General features: G+C 42.5%; 1 protein-coding gene across 1 annotated transcript in view; it reads right to left on the bottom strand.

Annotated features, from left to right (window-relative positions):
- The window catches only part of CNTLN (centlein), a 282,434-nt gene that overhangs the window by 33,379 nt on the left and 228,240 nt on the right, over positions 1–20,815 (bottom strand). The window contains exon 19 of the mRNA XM_067553128.1: positions 2,592–2,783. Coding sequence (XP_067409229.1) covers positions 2,592–2,783 — 192 coding nt within the window. The remainder of the gene's footprint in view (positions 1–2,591; positions 2,784–20,815) is intronic.

Here is a 20,815-nt window from a genome sequence, read left to right as displayed (position 1 = left end):
AGGGGGGAATCTCCTTCTCAAGTACCTCTGGCCTCAGGGATCTGCAGAACACACTAGGAGTATGTGCATGGAGACCTATGCCTTTTGCACCTTTTCTGTTACCCTCACACACACACCCCCATTTGACTCACGGACAGCACAGCACCAATGCAGACAAGCTGCCAAGACAAGCAGTTGTCCCTGGAACCCACTTCAAAGGGTAGAGAAGGCTGGCTATCTATATTTTGATTTATCATTAGCGACAGGACATCAATCTGGAAATGCTTGTAAGATCATGTTTTTCTTTTTTTTTTTTTTGGTGCTATCCATGGGGAGTTAATTCACATACATCCAATGTGCCTGATCCAAAAGACCAAAGTAACCACACCATCATATGTCCAAATAATTGTCCTAACTCAAGTAAACTCCCATTGATTTCCATGGGATATTGTGACTCTCACTGGACTTCAACTGGAACAATAAAAATTGAGTAGAAATTGAGTATCTCAGGACTTGGATCAATAAATCCACTTCATAAATCCAAAGACAGTTATCTACACTCAATTTGCTCAACATAGTGTTGTGATACATTTAAAGTTGTTGATTAAATCTTTTCCCCTTCGTGTTTTGGAGGCAACTTATGCTGCTAGTGTGTTACGAGAGGCAGCTGCACGTCCAGTAGAAAGAGAGGCCTCCAGTATCTTGAAGATGGGCTAGGGAATGACATGCATCAGTAGGAGCAGAGGAAGAGATGGAGCTGCTGAGAGACATGCGGGCCAAGAAATATCTTAGGTAAACTGTGGCATGTAGAAGGAATGGTGGATTAAGTCAGATGTCAAAGGAAAACTCTGTCAGTTGAGTTGTGGCTCCTGACTGAGTGGTGTTAGATTGGATATCACAAGAGATATATAGATTTCAGGGCGGGGACAAGTCTAGAGACGGGATGAAAGTTGGAGGACCACATCAATTAGAAAGTAAGATGGGCCACGTATCCAGAAAGAGCTGGAAGGAGCTCAAACTATTTACATATTTATTTGTAATCTGTACATTCATATGTATAATATAAAACATTTATATCATACAGACTGCATGGCAAATGGATCATTTTCGAATACTAGGCTTATCAATACATGCGTTTCTTTCTTTTTTGAGATGTTGGGCAGGGAAAAAAACAAATGTCCATTATTGCACAAATAAAGACTATGAGATCTCTGTTTTTCATTTTTTTAAAGCCCTTGCACCTCACAGAAGTCATGATCAGTAGGCTTCTAGTTGAAGATGACAATCAATCCTAAGGATCAAGTCAAGTCTGCTCCCCAAACAGCTGTAGAGGTCACCATTAAGTAGCGAGGTAGTAGTGGATTAAGACTAAATTGGTCTCAGAACCAATACTCGGGAACATAAGAGCTCCCGATAAACCAAGATTCCCTACCCCTTCAATTTGGTCTCAAGTTTGTAGCAATCCTGGCTATATGTCTTGCCAACGCTACCTCCTGCTTCCCTTTCCTCCAATGGGGTTTACCCTACAGTTCCTTGCATCCAGATTTTATGGATCCATGGTCCTCAACCCAAATCTATAGATCCTGCTTTAATCCACCCCTAAATTTAGGAAGTCCTTTCCCAATAGGATCTGAAAATTGTATCTTTGCAGGAATCTCAGCTTGTGCTGGCCTGAGTAACAAAGACTAACTTTCTTTTACTAGAGAAACAGTTTTCAGATTACCGAAAGTTGTGTGTGTGTGTGTGTGTGTGCGCGCGCGCATAGGGTGTAAAACCTTATTAAAACAAAACACTCCGCTGCAGAGACCCGTGACAGATGTTAATCACATAACTTAATGCTCTATGGAAAAGTGCTATACTATATTTATGAGTGTGGCATAAGAGTCTATATAGAATAGAATAGAATAGAATAGAATCACCTGAGATTTAAAAATCAAATTATTGAGTTAATATTTTCTTTCTTGTTACCTATTCCTTGCCTAGTTTGCTTCCTTACCTATCCATCTAGCCCCAGCACACCCAACACCATGATATCTGGTCATCAACAAAATTATTAAGGTCAAATTAATTCCTACAAATAAACTCTCCGCCTCTTTTTCATAATTTGCTAGTCATATAGGCAAGTATCTTTTTTTTAAATTACTGTGTAACTGTTGGGTTATTTAGTCATTAGGGTTATTGTTGTCAACTGTCCCCAGAAATGCAAGAAGAATAAAGGACTAGTGAAGACAACAGTAATAGTCATTTATAGATAAGAAGACAGAAGGTGTTACATGAGTCGCACAACCAGCACACTTCAATCTTACCCTAGTCACTAATGCTCAGCTCTCTCTCACACAAAACCTGAAATCACATGATTCCCCTCTAATAACATATCGTTCCAAAGCACTTTCAACAAGCTTTCATCTTGGCCTGCTTTGCTGTAAAAGATCCTTTAACTGCAAGTTTCACTCATTTGGTTCTGACTATACATCTACCATCTACTAACAAAGATTACCTGCCACTTAAATTCTTAGTTATGGGCTAGCATATGCAAATTATGCCTTTTTACATCTTTGAGACCAATCTTTGAAATAATACTACAGTAAATGTTATACTGTTAGTTCTGTCACCTTCAGTTTGCAATACAGCTGCTTCATCTCTAAATCTGTGTTCTTTGAAGGAGTAGGTGGTGTGGCTTCAGTTTGGTTAGAGATCACAGGAGACAGACCCTCTTTCAACTTGGTAGCTTGGGCCAGATGCTCTAATTTTCCTTGTAAATCTTCTCTCTCTCGCTGCAACTCAGCCAGATCAGAGGTCAAGGTCTGTTTTTCAAATAAAAGTAATAAACAGTCACAGTTACATTAAAAAATTATTTGTTTCTGCTTGATCCCAAAAGGATGTATGGTTCTATGGTTTAGCATTAGAAAATAAAGAATAGACTCGTACCTTATCTACTCTACTTTACATATTAGTTGGCTGAACTTACTGATGCAGACAATGGAAAAATCAAATCTGGCAGTAAAGAGAAGTAGCAATACAAAAAGTCACATGTGAAACCTTACAGTTTGACTGTATATATTGATATTTGTCTCATGACTGGAAACAAAAGTTACAGGAAGCTGTATAGTAACAGTGGTTACTGTTAAAAAAATTGTTTACCCTGTCTGATTCTATAATTATTTCCTGTACTAAGTATCAGGAAATACCAAGGTATCTTAGATATCACTGTATGGTAAGTCTAAATGTCAATTTTGTTTTAATGGTGACTATTGTAAGCTTACTTGAATGTTCTGTTGACAACTGCTGTAAAACATACATCCTTTTCTTGGCTTTTGTTTTGATATTTGTAGGGCTTGTAGAGGTTAAAGTAAAATGGACCAGCTGCACTAAATATCTTCTGGTTGGCTGCTCTTTACTCATGTTGTGTTATTCCTTCTCTTTCATATATACGTACCATAGCCAGAGAGCCATGTATTCCATAACCTTGACTCTAGGGCTGATGTACTTAACTGGTAAAAGCCAAGCTGGAGCAGGACAGGATAACAGATGTTAGTTGTTTATTCCACTGGGTAGGTCTTACCACCCTATACTGCAGCCAAAATGCTTCTCATTTAGCAACATAAATGTAAAGTCCAATTAGCAGACAAGGTTTGTTAGGGATTTAGTTCAAATAAATAGCATACAAACTAACTATCTCAGTTTTATAGCACTTGATTGACAACTGACAAGGCCCATTTAATCCGTGTAGTATAATATCACAGTACTACTTAAATAGGTAATTTTAGAAATTAACTTTTTTTTTTTTTAATTCTTCCACACTAAAAAATAAATGATGAATGTTATTCTGTGAAGAGGGCATCTGGAATAATCTTTATGCCAGTGCTTATCTTTCACCAATGTGTAGTCAGCAAAAAGCCACCAACCTTTAATGGCATAACCTCTCTCTGCTCCTTAAGAGGGTAACTATAGTGCTATTTCATTATTCCAAAGAAGTTTATAATATGGTAGTTTAACATAAGGAACAATTAGACAAAATGGTATTGAAATCTCTCGAAGGAAAAAAAAATCTTCTTTGTGAAGAATCCTAATTAGAAATTAGAAAAAATACTACAGCTTTTAAATGGCAAATGTGTAAGCTGATTACATGTTGGTATATAAAATAATTGGTAAATGTAGGTATAAGATATTCAAATTTCAAAAGATGCTAATATTTACATTACAAACAGAATTCTACATTGTTCAAAGTTATGTGCAAAATAAATGCTCCTTAATATATGAACACTATATATAGCACACATTTAAATCACCTGAAGATCTGTGATGAAAAATATATCCAGGCAAAAAAAAGAAACAAACACACTTTCATGAACATATTTATGTTCATTACAGATAGAATGGGGAAGTTTGTACATTTTCAATGAGATTTAAAATTATTTATAGATACAACAGAACACAGTCTACTTTTTGAACCCAAATATTAATACCATTTCTGCACTCAGATACACATATTAAAGCCAGTGGGAATTGTACATCTATATCTGAGATCAGGACCACTGTTGGTAAAGGCTTAATCTTTCCATTTCTTTTGGAATTTGCTGTAATTTCATTACTTAACAACAGACCAATAGTACTAAGGTAACTTTTGATTGGAACTCTTTTAATCAGTTATATTACTCCCATCTCTCAAGTCCCACAAGATTTAAAATGAGAGCATTATGTGGGTAGAGGACTCAAAGTGAAGAATACTTAAAACAAGAACAAAAACAGCAGCACTACAGGAAACTGCTGATGTTAATTTATCCAGCACATGCAATACTTCTGTATCCAGATTTTCATGATTTGATGTTTCTATTGTAAATTATTTATAAAGACAAAAGTGAAAAACAACTAAGTTTATGAAGAACAGACTGAGATCTATGTTTGTGCTATCTAACATCAGGTTTTAGCCTGGGATTCAATTCCTCAGGTCCCCAGACTGATGGTGTGGGCAAAATCCTCAGGGCCAAAAATGCCATGGACACCGTGGTCACAATAATCACAGTCATGAAAGAGGCATCAAATATATGAAAGGAGGAACAGGGAGCTAGATCTTTCCAAGACTGGCTGCAAGACAACAACGCTGGAATTCTTGAGCCCCAGTAACCCTTATTTACTTAAACTAGGAAACAGATACTTTTCTGTCTCTAAAACACATACACAGCAAACATTAAATGTAAGAGAGAAACCAGTTATGTGCAGAGTGTGAGAGGGGGTGGTGGGTATCCAGGGAGCAGACAAAAGGAAAACCAAGATTTCCCATTGCAGAGAGATACCGATAACCCTTGCAATCAGTGACTGCTGGGAGGTATATCTGCACCACATCCCTGATCGACATACAGGCAAAGCAATGTAGTAGCCATGTCAGTTCCAGGAAATTAGAGAGACAAGGTGGGTGAGGTAATATCTTTTACTGGACCAACTTCTGTAGTGAGAGAGACAAGCTAATCAGCCCCACAGACCTGAAGAAAAGCTTTTTTGTTACCTTAAGTTTATCACTTTTATTTTTCCCCCTCCCCAGCAATAAGTTTCAGGTTGTTGAGTTTTTGTTTGTTTGTTTTAAAAAGCCACTTCCTTTTTGGCCCTCCTGCCATGAAGCCAAATCCCGAGTGACAGACGCCAACAAGATTTGCTCCCTGGAAACTGGTCATGGGGCTGGGCAGTGGAATTTTCATTCCCAACTAGACCGGGTGTTTGCAAACCCAAGCTGCAGCTGCTATTCCTGGTCATAGTGACCCCACTCGCTAGGTTGCCAACTTTCCAATTGCTGAAGACCGAACACCCCTGCCCCACTTCTCCCCTCCCCCTATGCCCCATCCCATGACCTGCCTCCCCCCATTTCTCACTCTCCATCTCCCCTTTCCCCAGAATTCACGTGCTGCCTGCAGAGCTGGGAGGAGCTGACACAGAACCTACCTGCCTGCCAAACTGGGGCAGAGTGGGGCATGGCAGGGGTGGGTCCCTGGAGCGAGGGTACTGGATAGGAGAAATTGGGCACAGCAGCAGGGTGGGAGGACAGGATCCCTCTCTCCCCCGGGCAGTGGTACCTCATTTGGAGCTGGGTCTGGGAGCCAGCCAGTTCTCTCCAGCAGGCGTCAGCCACTGAGCAGAGAACAGCCCCTCCGGGTTCCAGCGTCCCAACATCAGTGGCAGAGGCTGGTTGCTGGAGGTAACTGGACTTTTAGTGTCCTGTCAGCAGTGCTGACCTGACACTGCCAGGTTCCCTTTTCGACCATACTTTCCGGTCAAAAACCGGACATTTGGCAATCCTATGTTTACAGATTCACTAGGAACACACTTATCCTAACCCCCCTGCTCCTGGAGTATCCACAGAACTCTGTTCCATGGTACACAGAAGAGTAAGTGGTGAAATCCTATTGAAGTGAATGGTAAAACTTCCATTTGACTGCAGTGGGGCCAGGATTGCGCCTAAGATGGCTCTGCTGTAGGTAACTATTTAGTGTTTGTTGTACTCTTAATACTATGAAGTATATGGCCTCTCAATTATATATTTACAATATATATTGTGTAGAATTTATATCTGCAGTATGAAATTATCCTTCAACCCATTTTACTCTATTTTATTACCTGTTTTGTTAGGATAATTCATCTGTAAATAAATCAGTATAAATAACAGTGCTTAGACATTTTATAAAGAGTAAATTGTGTTAGACTTAAGTAGCATTTCTTGCTATTACAAAATCCTCTAATCTTAGGAGTCAAAAAAAAATTAGTGAGTGCAGAGGGATGACTTTTTCATAGACTAGGAGCAAATTGACTTCCGTTTTTTTGAGAAATCTTATAGTAAGGGTGAGAGGAGATAGGAATTTATTTTTAGATTTATATTGCAGTTTATTTTTAATACTGCATAGCACCCACATCCAGTTACCTTTCAAAATATAACATTGCTTTGTTTCTCCTGTAGTTTTTAAAGCATGCTGTTATTCTCCTGCAATTTTAAATCTATCGTAGAGGAAACTTGTAAGAATGACAATACTTCTGTGTAATAGAGACAAAAGTGAAAATGTACAGTGAATGTACAGTTTCAAATAATAACTGCTGATACAGAATAGAAAACTGTCTAAGACTTTATGTACTGAAGTGAGTATCGTTATACTACTTAAGTGATGTTCCAATTTACAAAAATCTAACTAGGTTCTATTTAACTATTCAGGCAAGGTTTCTAGAGTAAGTTTCTCTAATCGTAAACCTATTTTTCTCTTGTGAATAGAATCAATATCTTTTTATTGATAGGGAATAAAAAATAAAGGTAAAATGAAGAGAGATGACATGCAGACCTCTAAAAATATGAAAACAATATATACAAATGTCCAACTGGAAAAGTAATCATGCTCCATTTGTGGCATCTGATTATATATAATTTTTTAGAAACAAGAAAACTACAATTACCTAAACTTTGGAGCCCCAGTGGAAGTCTACCTTGTGGAACTACTGTTTGCCCTCAATAAACTGGTGTTTTTACTGCATGAGCACAGAGAGGAAATTAGAAATAAAACATCTTTGATAAGATGATGTTCCATCTCTAAGCTGGACCAAAAACTGTAAAAAGTTAAAAAATGTAGAAGTTATTAGTCATTTATTTAATAGAGGCTTTTTAAAATTTTTAGTAAGAGCTACCAGATCACTCATTTGTAAACTATTTTCAGGCAAATGCAGTTATCAGCAGCCTACACTATGTTTCACAAAATGTCAAATAAATGAAGGTAATATAGAGGACTTTTTACCAGTGCTTTTAGATAGTAGTTAGACTTCAGTAGCCTTTAGAGACCATTAAGTACCCTTTGGCTAATTGGCCAATGGTAGATTAATCCTTTTTTTATTCTAGCAGCACTATTTTAACATCCCTTGCACTCTGTCAATGTAGTATCTGAATGACAAAATAATATTGTGCATGAATAATAAGCAGAAAAGTTAAATTAACATTTCATGTTTCATATGCCATACCTATGTGTCAGAAAAAAACTCTTTTTAAGCCACTGACATTCAACTTTTTTAAACAATCTGATGTTGACATTTTATTGAGGTGAATCTTCCTAATTACTGCTAATTGCCTATCAAGAAAAAAATCTTTCCTTGAAGTGCAGTTGTCTAGTATAGATGAACCCAGCTCCAATGTGCATAGGAAAGACAGGCATGACACTTGAGGTGTGCTACATTATTATGAGGTCATACTAAATATGGTTTGCAATTAACAAAGCAGCTTTTAAGGATGTTTTAGGCACTGAAAATGCCAATCTCTCATGAAGAGTTTAAATTAGATCCCAGCAGAGAAATACAGATACCAGTTTACAGATAACAGATATGGCTCTTTCCCAATGTATTTTATTAAGAAAAAATATTTGTCCTATTGACAGTGGCGTGGTAGTATATTTTCAGTTCAAATATCTTATAAATGCAATTTACATATTGGTGATTATAGAAAATCTTTTATCAATATAAAATACAACTTTAAAATAATGCTGCAATGATAAGGAATCAACATTGTTTTCAAAATACTTGCATCCTTGATAATGCCTTTAAATAATGAGCTGAATACAAATAGATTTTTGTTCTGACAACTTTGAAAATGAAGGGGTTTTACCTGAATTTTTTTGTTTTTGTTTTATGGACTTGTTCGTGCATCAAAATATTTCAACAGAAAGGCACACACTTAAAATAATACGCAATTAAAAAACTCTGATATTTGAGGGTTTTTTTTTGGAAAACAAGACTCTTTACTGGATTGTAAAGGGCTGTATGACATTTGAATTTTAAAATTCACTTCATTTACTCTTTGTAAAGTGCTATGTCAACACACAGACCAAGATTAATACAAAGTCTTAAATAATACATAGACACTCAACAAGTATAAAAAGAGTTAAGAGCTTTATATATATATATATTGGTCCCAAAGCCCCAGTCCTTACCCAGATAATCACCTACTGGAATAAATGGGAGTTTCGCTTGAGTAAGAATTGGATGGTCAAACACTAATTGACTGTCATTGTTTTATCAACTATGGGAAACATAAGAGAAGTGAATATGGAAATAAATCAAGCAGCAGAAAAATATTTTCAAAAGTTATGAAAATATGATTGGAAAAATACAGTTAGTTTTATAATAGGAATAATAATCTACAGACCAGAGTTGTGCCAAATGTGGTGGTTTATCTTGCAGAGATTCATACAAACCTATTCTTACAATTTAGCTTGTGTTCCCGACCACATCAAACTTTCACTCTGCATTTTGCCCATAAAACAATACTGTATATGAGGTCCCAGTCCTGTAAACACTTAAGGCCACCATCTTTATTAGGATTCATGCAGGTGCAGAAGTCCATCCATGTGGATTCCAAAGCAAGATTAGGGCATTAGCCGTGTGTGTAACTTTACTTATCTGAGCAGTACCACTGAGATCAATGAGACTGCTTGCATGAATAAAGTTTATGCATAAGTGTTTGTTGGAGTAGGGCTTCAGATACTATACAGTGATAACTGGAGGCAAACAGTGATGTAATAATGGCATCTATTATAGTTGTATAGGATTTTGCCTAGAACCCTTACATTCTCCAGGTGGATGTTACATGACCAGTAAAGACTGTTAAAAATTATCATTATTTCATTAAAAAGAAATAAAAAATATTGCTGAATTAAAATTAAATTGTATAGACTTTTATACACTCAAGAATTTTAAGCAATTTGAATAGATACAACATAATTCAAAGCAACAATGCATTAAAAAATGCTCAATCACTCTAAAAGCTACATTTTCAAAAGTTAGGTGCATGCCATTGCAGACATGCATTTGAGAATGTGAACTGAACACAGATCAGGTGTTTCTACACAACCAGTTACATGCCTACGTACCGACACACATGCAAATGCCTGATATTTACGTGCACATTGGGCATTTGTGCACAGAAACAACATTTCACACTTAACATTGAAAATTTGACCGTAAACATTCACACATCAGTATACATCAAAGTGCAGTATATGTAGGGTATTGAATGCATGTACTTCCTAGTAAATTGGAACTAGAGTTCAAGTACATGATTTTTGCTATTTGGAAAACAGTGGAATTATTAGGCATTATTTCTTTAATTTACACCAAATGCTGGAGCTAAGCCCAAGCTCACAAAGCTGGAAATTAGAATGTTTCATCTTGGGTCAGTGATGATGTTTGCCATCTCCCCCTGCTTAATCTTACCACATCTAAGCACTGCAAATGAACTACTTGCATGAGAGCCAGTCAGGGAATTTCTCAATCCCTACAACTCATTACAAATTTAACAGCAGCAATACTAAGTATTCATATGTTTCAGATAACACATACAAATATGCTGCACTAAAACTCATTGGGGGGAAAAATTAATAATGCTTCCATCTGTTTTCTGTATAGCTCATATAAAATACACAGAAACTAAAATGAACAGATTATTTTAAAGAATTTTTTTGTTAAAAAATATTTTCTTTTCATTTAACTCAAATAATCTCATGTATTTTTATTTCCAAAGCATACAGCACTGTATTTTTCTGAATGGAAGTTAAAATGTGTATATTTTTAAAAGATATACCAGCAAGAAAGATGGATATACTGAAAATTCAGTCTTACAACTAACTCATATTTTATCTAGTTCAAAGAAAGTGAACCATTTTTTGCTAGAATGACCTCCAGACAAAATCTGAGTGGGCACTGCTGTGAGTGCTAGTCTTAAATGTTACCATATCTCCTTCACTTAAGTTGCTGCTGCTACTACTACGAGTTTTTCCAAGCAGCAGCAAGAAGAAAATTTAAAAATATATATTTTTAGTACTATTTTCAGTTGGCCATGGTGTTCTCTGAACAATAGTTGTGCAAATGACCATGTCTTGTTAATTTCCTGCTGTTTGGAAAACCTAGGAGCAGCAGCACAGGCACTATAGCTATCCATAGACTCAGGGAGAGAGCACATTTCACATTTTGATTCGCATTCCACAGTCATCTTTGCAACTTTAATGGTTAGAAACTTTTTTTTTTTTTTTTTTTTTACAAAACTTAAATTCTGAAGAAATTAATGTTTTCAGAATTGCCAGGGAAAACTTCCCACTCATCACTGGCAAGCAGATTTTTAATGCCTTGGAGAGAAAGACAGGTGGATAGAACCTAGCAGCTCGGCAGTATGGGTAAGAGATAGAAGTAAATTCACACACAACTACAGAAGAACAGTTGATCCTAGAATTTCCATATCTTCCCCTTCTAAGAGGACAAGCAGAGACAGAATCTTGAGTTCTTCTCCCCTGGCAGGCTGCCTTCACCCCTGTGGTGGCAATACTTTTCTGCACCAATTTGTGGTCACACTCTCCCAATTTAGCAAGATCTGGGAAGTAGTACGTTCCCTTTGTTCCGATAACACTCAACACAGATTCTTTTCCCCAATACTAGAGATGACACAGAGCATGCTTTAGTACCTCACAGCTCCAACATGTGACCAAACTGCACAATCCCACAGAGCAACTCAGCATGCTCCAGCCCAGAGCTGCAGCGTCAAAGCATGACTCTCATTGTAACTGCTGCTCCATGCTACTCTGGTGCTCTGCACCAGCGCTGAGAGAAAACAGGGTTACTTACCAGAAACTGTTGTTCTTCGAGATGTGTTGCTCATATCCATTCCATGATAGGTGTGTGCGCGCCCCGTGCACAGATTCCCGGAACTTTTTTCCCTTAGCCGTGGTACACAGGGTGCCGCCGACCCTGCGGCCCCTCAGTCCCTTCTTTCTCCCGACTCCGACAGTGGGGACGGAGGGTGGGTGTGGAATGGATATGAGCAACACACCTTGAAGAACAACAGTTACTGGTAAGTAACCCTGTTTTCTCTCTTCGAGTGATTGCTCATATCCATTCCATGCTAGATGATTAAATAGCCATACCTTGGAGGTGAGTAGGAGTCAATGGTGAGCTGCTCTCATCAGCACGGCTCTGCCGAATTCCGCGTCCTCCCTTGCCTGCTGTACGATGGCGTAGTAGGACGCGAAGGTGTGGACCGACGACCAGGTCGCTGCTCTGCAGATGTCCTGCAGGGGCACTCCTCCCAAGAAGGCCACAGTTGAGGCCTGGGCTCTGGTTGAGTGGGCTGTCACAGCTCCTGGAAGCGGCACCTTCGCCCGCTCATAGCAGGTTTTAATACAGGTGGTGATCCAGTTGGAGATGCGCTGGGTGGAGATAGATGAGCCCTTCATCCGGTCCGCCACTGCTACAAACAGCTGCGTTGACTTCCGGAATGGCCTGGTCCGCTCAATGTAGAAGACCAAGGCTCGTCTGACGTCCAGCGAGTGCCATCTCCGCTCCTCCTCCGAACCGTGTGGTTTGGGAAAGAACACGGGGAGGAAGATATTCTGGTTATAATGGAACTGAGACACCACCTCAGGCAGGAACGCTGGGTGGGGCCTCAGTTGGACCTTATCTTTATAAAAGACAGTGTAGGGGGGCTCCGAGGTTAAAGCTCTGAGTTCGGAGACCCTCCTAGCCGATGTAATGGCCACCAGGAAGGCTACCTTCCAAGAGAGGACAAGAAGCAGGCATGTGGCCATGGGCTCGAAGGAGGGTCCTGTCAACATGGTGAGGACCAGGTTTAAATCCCAGGGAGGCACTGGGTCACGGACCTGGGGATATAGCCTCTCCACCCCTTTGAGGAACCTAGCTGACATGGGGTGAGAGAACAGGGTACGCCCATCCATTGGCTGGTGGAAGGCTGAGATAGACGCCAGGTGCACCTTTAGGGAAACCAGTGCTAAACCCTGAAGCTTCAGGTGGAGCAAGTACTCCAAGATCGCCTGTATGGGCGAACCGGATGGTGGGATACCCCGGGACTCCGCCCAACAGGTAAAATGCTTCCACTTGGCCCGGTACACAACCTGAGTGGAAGGTTTTCTGCTGCCCAGCAGAATTCATTGGACCTGCATCGAGCAGGCTCTTTCTCCCTCCGTCAGCCACAAAGTCTCCATGCCGTCAGGTGGAGGGAGCAGGTCGTGATGTCTCGGGAGCGGGATCAGCATGTCGATGGAGAGGTCGAGCAGCATAATGTACCAGTACTGCCGCGGCCGGGCTGGTGCAATCAATATCATGTCCGCCCTGTCCCTCTTTATTTTCAAAAGTATCCTGGGCAGGAGTGGAATGGGGGGGAACGCATAGTGAAGGGTCCCCTTCCAATCTATGAGGAACGCATCGGAGAGGGAGCCCGGCTCGCGACCCCAGAGCGAGCTGAACCTTGGGCACTTCCTGTTCCAGGACGACGTGAACAGGTCCAGTTGGGGAAACCCCCACTTCTGGAAGATTGAAGCCACTACTTCCGGATGTAGTGACCAGTCATGGTGGGGTAGGAACGACCTGCTGAGGCGGTCCGCCTCATTGTTCCTGACCCCTGGGAGGTGAGAGGCAGACATGTGAAAATCGTGCCTCACGGCAAAATCCCAAAGAAGAGTAGCCTCCTGGCAGAGAGCCGAGGAGCGCGCTCCCCGCTGTCTGTTTATGTAAAACATGGCCGCCGTTTCGTCCGTAAGGACCTGGACCATCCTGCCCTTAAGAAATTTGATGAATACCTTGCAGGCCACACGGACTGCCCTGAGCTCTCTGACATTTATATGGAGAGCCCTCTCGTCTGGTGACCACAGCCCTTGGGTGCTCAGGTCCTTGCTGATGTGGGCCTCCCAACCCTTGTCTGAGGCGTCTGTTATCAGGGTCACTGATGGGGCCAAGTCTCTGAAGGGAATGCCCCTCAGAACCTCCCCGGGGTCCCTCCACCAGTCCAGGGAAGATAGTACCTGGGTGGGAACTGTGACCACCTTGTTCAGTTGATGTCTGGCCAGTGCATAGACTGAGGTCAGCCACCCTTGGCGAGGCCTGAGCTTGAGGCGAGCTAGCCTCACCACATAAATACACACTGCCATATGTCCCAACAGCTGAAGGCAATGCCTGGCTGTCGTCGTGGGGAACTTGTGTAGATCATTGATTATGGCGGCCATTGTCTCGAACCGAATCTGAGGGAGGAAAGCTCTGGCCTGGGTGGCATCCAATGTGGCCCCTATGAACTCTATTCACTGCACCGGGGTAAGAGTAGACTTCTGCTCGTTGATGAGCAGCCCCAGTCTGGTGCATGTGGCGCAGGTAAGAGCCAGGCTGTTCCTCACATGGGCCCTGGACTTGCCCCGGATCAGCCAATCGCCCAGATAGGGGAATATCTGGACCCCTCTGCGGCGCAGGTGGGCCGCTACTACTGCCATGCATTTCGTAAACACCCTTGGCGCAGACAAAAAGCCAAAGAGTAGGGCTGTAAACTGGTAGTGGCATCCAGCTACCATAAACCTTAAGAACTTTCTGTGACCTGGAAGGATAGTGATATGAAAATACGTGTCCTTTAGGTCGAGGGTGGCATACCAGTCCCCTGGATCTAGGGCAGGAATAATGGACGCTAGGGAAACCATACGAAACTTGTTGCGCCTGACAAATTTGTTCAGACGTCTGAGGTCCAGAATCGGCCTCAGGCCCCCCTTGGCCTTGGGAATTAGGAAGTACCTTGAGTAGAACCCCCTTCCTCGTTCCTGTGGAGGAACCTCCTCTACCGCACCGAGCGTGAGGAGGGAATTGACCTTCTGTATGAGGAGTTGGTCGTGAGAGGGGTCCCTGAAGAGGGACTGGGTAGGGGAAGAGTTGGGAGGAAAAGCCGTAAATTGTAAGGCATAGCCCCTGAGGACTATGCCAAGGACCATTGGTCTCTGGTGATGGCTTCCCATTCAGTGTAGTAAGGCCAAAGCCTGTGGGAAAATAACTTGAAGCGATCCAGTGGGAACGGAGGAGTGCCACCCTCGTGCACCCCATCAAAATCTTTTATTGTTAGTGTTGCCCTTGCCTGGGCCTTGCTGAGACCCCGTGGGGGGCCCTTGGTGGTCGCGGTGACTGGGCGCCCAGTACCGATCCCGACCCCTCCTAGGCTGGGCGAGTCTGGGGGGCAGCCTTGGTGGAGGCTGCGGTTGCCTCTGGACCTGAGGGCGACCCTGGTGCCTCGAGGTCTGGGGGGTGTATAGCCCTAGGGACCTCAGGGTGGCTCGTGAGTCCTTTAGGGCGTTGAGCTTCTCGTCTGTCCTCTCAGAGAAGAGGCCGGTGCAATCAAAGGGGAGGTCCTGTATTGATTGTTGGACCTCCTGGGACAGGCCGGAAACTTGCAACCAAGAGCAGCGGCGCATGGCGACGGCCGAAGCGACCGCCCTGCTAGCAGCATCCGCTGCATCTCTAGCTGCCTGAAGTGCCGCCTTAGCCACAGCCACCCCCTCCTGCGACACCGTGGCAAAGTCAGCGGCCTGGTCCAGGGGCAACCCCGAGGAGAACCCTTTTAGAGAGGACCAAAGGTTCAAATTGTACTTCCCCATGAGGGCCTGATGGTTTGCGACCCTCAGCTGTAGGGCCACAGTGGAGTACATTTTATGCCCGAAAAGGTCCAGCTTTTCTGGCCACCCTGGCGATCCCGCTGGTTCACTGCATCCACTACGAGTGAACCTGGGGCGGGGTGCGTGTAAAGAAACTCAAACTCTTCCTTAGGCACATAGTAACCCTCTCATGAACGGGAAGGGCCAGTCGCGATGGGCCTGCTGCTTCAGAGACCCCGAAGAGGGGGTCCTCCTCCTCCAACAGTTCCTTAATCTCGATCCCGAGATTATCCGCTACTCTCCTCAGGAGGTCCTGGTGGGCCCGAAAATCAAAGAGCCTTGTGGTCCCTGGCCGCTGGCTCATCTGGAAAGGAGGAGGAGGATTGTGGAAGGGCTCTGTAGAGGGTCCTTCCTCTGGGTCAGACCCCTCCTCCGCGGGGTGGCCCTCCTGTGGATAGGTCGGTGGGGGTGCTGGTTGGGCCACTGAGGAGAGAACAGAGGCGGTCCCCTGACACATCTGTGTCCCCCAGGGCCCCTGGGGCCATGCGGGTGCCTGCAGTGGAACCTGCTGGGTCAATTCCAGGCGGCCCTCCTTGGAGCCCGAGCCGCTTGACCTATGCTTATGGGTGGAATGGGAGCGGCTCCGGGACGATGAAGATCTCCGATGCTGGTGAGGAGAGGAGCTGCTGGAGGAGCTGTAGCTGGAATGGCCCCTCCGCCTGGAAGACTTGCGGCGACACTTCCCAGATCTCGAACAGGAGCGGTGACGCCTGTGTCGTCGCGACTCTGACCTAGAACGCGACTTGTCACGTGGTGCCGAGGCTCTCAGTACCGAGATGGTCGGTGCTGAGGGAGCCGGTGCCGAGATGGTTGGTGCCAGGGGAGGCAGCGTTGGGGAATGTCGAGCTGGGTTCTGCACCGGGGTACTGGAGCCCAAGCTATGGACTCCGCTCAAGGCGGAACTGTAGCGCCTTCGCCTCAAGCGCTTGTCCCTTGACTGCCCTCGGTGCCGCGGTGCGGAGGGGCTCAACAACTCGGGGTTGGAGCTGGGAGGGGAGCCCGCACTCTCAATCCTCCTCGACCATCTGGGGGGAGACCTCGACTCCCATCTCTTCCACCCACTGGGGCAAGCCAACACGGGTTTACCCCGAGACACCAGTCCCGGAACCCTCGGCCGAGGGGGGGATGGAGGCGGAGGCAGGGCCATGAGGGTGCGTGCCGCAGCAAAAGCCTCCAGTGTCGATGGCCCTTGCAGAGGAGCTCCCCCACCCCCAGGAGTCGGGGGAGGCTCTCTGCGAGGAGATGCCGGTGCCGGAGTACTCTCCACAGCACGTGGCTGGGGCATCTCCTGCTGCACCCCCTGCTTTCCCGGCAGCAGGGGGGAGTCCATAGGAGCGGCTTTTTTTCGGTGCCGGCGCTGGTGCCGGTGGAGCGCTCCACACCGACGAGAGACTCGGTGCCGCTGGAGAGCGCGACGGCTCGGAGTCCGGGCGAAGCGCGGACTCCATCAGGATCGCTTTTAGTCTAGCATCCCTCTCCTTCTGGGTCCTTGGCTTGAAGGACCTACAGATTTTACATTTATCTTTTCTGTGTTGCTCCCCGAGGCATCGGAGGCAACGGTTGTGAGAGTCACTCATGGGGAAGGATTTTGCACACGCGGTGCAGGCTTTAAAGCCAGTGGAGCCAGGCATGGCTCAGCTCTAGCCCCTAAGGGCACTAACTCTTACAACTTAACTACAAGAACTCAACAACAAAGCTATAGCACTAAGGGTCGCTACTTGCGGTATGCAAGAGGCAGACGTTCCAGCAACTGTCACAGGTGGAAAGAAGGAACTGAGGGGCTGCAGGGTTGGCGGCACCCTATGTACCGCGGCATGAGCGCGGTACTCCAGGGGGTGCCTGAGCCGACCCTATGGTGACAGCTAAGGGAAAAAAGTTCCGGGAATCTGTGCACGGGGCGCACACTCAGCTATCATGGAATGGATATGAGCAATCACTCAAAGAGAGAACAGAAAATATCTCTCCCACGAGGGAGACAGATAGGCGGGATGGGGAGCAGATACAGGCTTTCGGGAAGTGGCAGAAGGATTAGTAACCACTAGAACACAATCCCCTCCAGAAGATGAAATTGAACCCAGGAATCCTCAGTCTCTAATTTTCTTTGCCGTCAGTAAACAGTTGTGAAACCCACTCGAAAAGTGTGTGGTTCATCCTCTTCCATTGCCTGATCCACGTAGAGGATAACAGCCTACTTCTGTTACCAGTTACATGTTACTCCATTACTACATTACATTTCCAGTTACATTTCCCCAGTGTAAATATTTGTTTGATTCTGTTTTGCACAACGCTTTTAAGTAAAATTAAAAGGAAACATAAAAAAATGACAAGAGACAGGGAATGAACACACTGCAAAATAAGCATGCAAATTTTCAGGGGTTTCTCAGAAATAATATTGAATGTAAGTATCTTTTTAAAATCTGTGAATGAGGAACTGAAGTCTAATGACATAATCTTAGTGAACTAAAATACAATTTATCAATACACCTGAACAATGTACTTGATAATTCTAGTAGGGAATTTTGAATCTATTTTTCTTTGTTTTACTTGGCTTTCTACCTATCAAATAATTTAGAAAACAGGTCTATAAATTATAATCTTTTAAAAGGAAAGTACAGGCAAATCTAGCAAAGATAAATTATTCTTGAAGACCGAACTTGTTGAAACATTAAATAATACAGTTACAAAGTGAAAACAATGTCTGCTACTGTTTATTGTGCCTTTGTTAGCAATTTCACTAGTTTAGCAACAGAAGTCAGAATATATACTTCTCTCATAACCGCACTATTTTTCAGGATAATTCTATCTTAAAGGTTTTGGAATAGATTTACTTTGAAAAGCTTCATCAGATCAATAAATACCATATTATATAAATCTGCTCATAGTTTTTTAAAAATTCAGAGTACATCCAGCAAGTTTTACTGAGAAAATTGTTTACCTTATATTTGATTTACCATTTTTGTTAGTAGAAAAATATCAGCTTAGATTAAAAAATAATAAATAATTCAGTTTATATTGAAACAGAAGTAATAAACATTTTAAACACATGTAGAGTATTGGTATTTTTGGGCAGTAACACACACACATACACACCCCTTAGTGGGTGAACTGAGGTAAGGAAGAAAACTCCGATAGAGAATATAAGCAGATTCTTTTACTCTGTGATGTATGAGAACCATCAATTTGTTACAAACAGAACAGAAATTATTGACTTATGTTGTTCAGATCACATTTACTGACTTAAAATATTCTGGTCCCAAGTGACTCTGAAAACAGAGTATAAAAAGAGTATGACTTTATTGTACAGGGTGTACTAAGTGATAATCATACTTTCCTGCAATGTCTAATATAAAACACAGACATTGTGCTAACAAATATCACTTGGCTGAGCTAGAAGATAGGACATAGCAATAAGACAGTCACGTCCAATTCCACATGGATTCTCAGTTCAGATCCTGGTTTTTACACAGTTTACCTTACGAACATGATCCGAGTGACATTTCACAAATTCCTGGATAAATGTTGCTACACTCTGCCAGCAGAGAGACAGGCTGTGTCATGCACAGATCAATAATAGCACTGTGTTTCATCAGCCTCAAAATCAAAAGTGCTTCATCTGGCAAAAGCCATGGCCCTTGAGGATCTGACATATATAAACTGAATACCCTACATGGGATGTCTACTACACAAGCTGCCAGGGTAAAGTAAAGACAACTCTGGAGATATACAATGAAGAATAATAAAAAGAAGAGTTTTTAACTCTGTTATTACTAGAGGTGTGAACAAAGATCACAAAAATTAGCTGCTGAATAATGGAAATGAGGCTATTTAAAATTCTACAGCTCTTGACAGAAAAAATGAAATCAGGACAATCCAACACGTACATCCTTTTGAAGAATTTACTATAAAATGCAAATACATTTAAATTGTATACAAATGTGTATACATATTACAATACTTCCATAATGAGAATAAACTATATTTAATACTGTTCACAAAATTACCTTCACATTTTAAAAATGCAGCAGAACAGTTTTCTCTTCTTAGGAGAAACTCCTCAAAGAAAGGGTCTTGGGACCCAACCGCATCAAATATTTCCTGCAAACTCAGACCTTCACTCAGAATGTGATTTTAAGAACAGTCAGCTGAACTATATTTCTTTCTTAATGCAGGTAGAATGTTTCTAGTTTTCCTCCATTACCTGAATTTTATTTCTTGGCCACAGATTTTGTAAAATTTATTGTCACTGAACCCTTGAACTCAGTGGAGCTACTCTGGATTTACACTGGCACAACTGAAATTATCATTTGTCCCACTGTCTCTGTCAGAACACCTTTCCCGTGTTCGTTTATTGTGGCACACCGAAAGTTTCATGTATTTTTTTTTCCTGTCAATATTTTTCCCTGTTGGCAAGGAATGCTTTTAAAAACAATTGCAGGAAGCCAAACTATTTAAAATAAAGGATTCAAGACGGGACCACTGTCGAGCTGTCTGCCTAACAAGGTTGAGTCTCTATGCCTGTATTTCAACTGAAAACATTTTTCCCTTCAAAATAAATATTTCACTGCTAACTCATTAATTAAAAAAAGCTTTAATTCCTAGTTAGTCTGGAAGTTTCTCTCACAAATAAATTTGGGCAACAAGAAAAAATGTGAAAGAACAGCAATAGGTATGAAAAAATTGTTACAAATTAATTGTAATGAAAAGTTGAACAAGGGGCCCAGTGAAATAAAAGACTGTAATGTAAGACCAAGCACCTCACATCACACCGTTTTCAGCCTGCAGAAGTAACTCCATCAACTCCAGGATATCTCTTGTTTTAAGTGGTAACATCAATAGCCAAGACTAAATTCAAAGTCATATTCACATCACCTCTGAACACCAATCTCCTCTTAGTCACAAATGCTCTAAGGTCAATTACTCCATTAAGATCACATTTCTCTCCCAGCTCTGACTTCCTCTCCCTGACTGATTTCTCCTTCTAGTACTTAAACTTCTCTGGTAACTTCAATGTAAATATTGATTCCCTTGACTCTCTCTCTGTCCTAACCTATCATTCTTGATTCCCTCTATCATGTCTCCCAACAATACCTACATTTATTTCCTCAGTCTAATCAGCAGTAACATCCCTTTTCCCTTTTCTATTCCACTTATAACCTCACCAATACTGACCAGTTCCTGCTTACATTTTAACAATCTAGCCACAAACTCACATACTAAAAAAAAATAATTTGATCTGTTGGTCAATTTTATGCTGGCCTCTCATTCCTACCCTCTCAACACTTTGTAACAATTATCCTCTACCTTTAACCAATTTGCCCTCAACATCATACTGTTTCCTGCATCTCAAGTATACAGCCCGG

Source organism: Emydura macquarii, unplaced genomic scaffold, assembly GCF_026122565.2.
Source record: "Emydura macquarii macquarii isolate MOO-44397 ecotype Brisbane River unplaced genomic scaffold, CSIRO-AGI_Emac_v2 contig_1451, whole genome shotgun sequence".
Taxonomy (NCBI): domain Eukaryota; kingdom Metazoa; phylum Chordata; order Testudines; family Chelidae; genus Emydura; species Emydura macquarii.
Note: the sequence above shows the minus strand (reverse complement) of the source record. Positions and strands in the feature narration are given on the sequence as shown.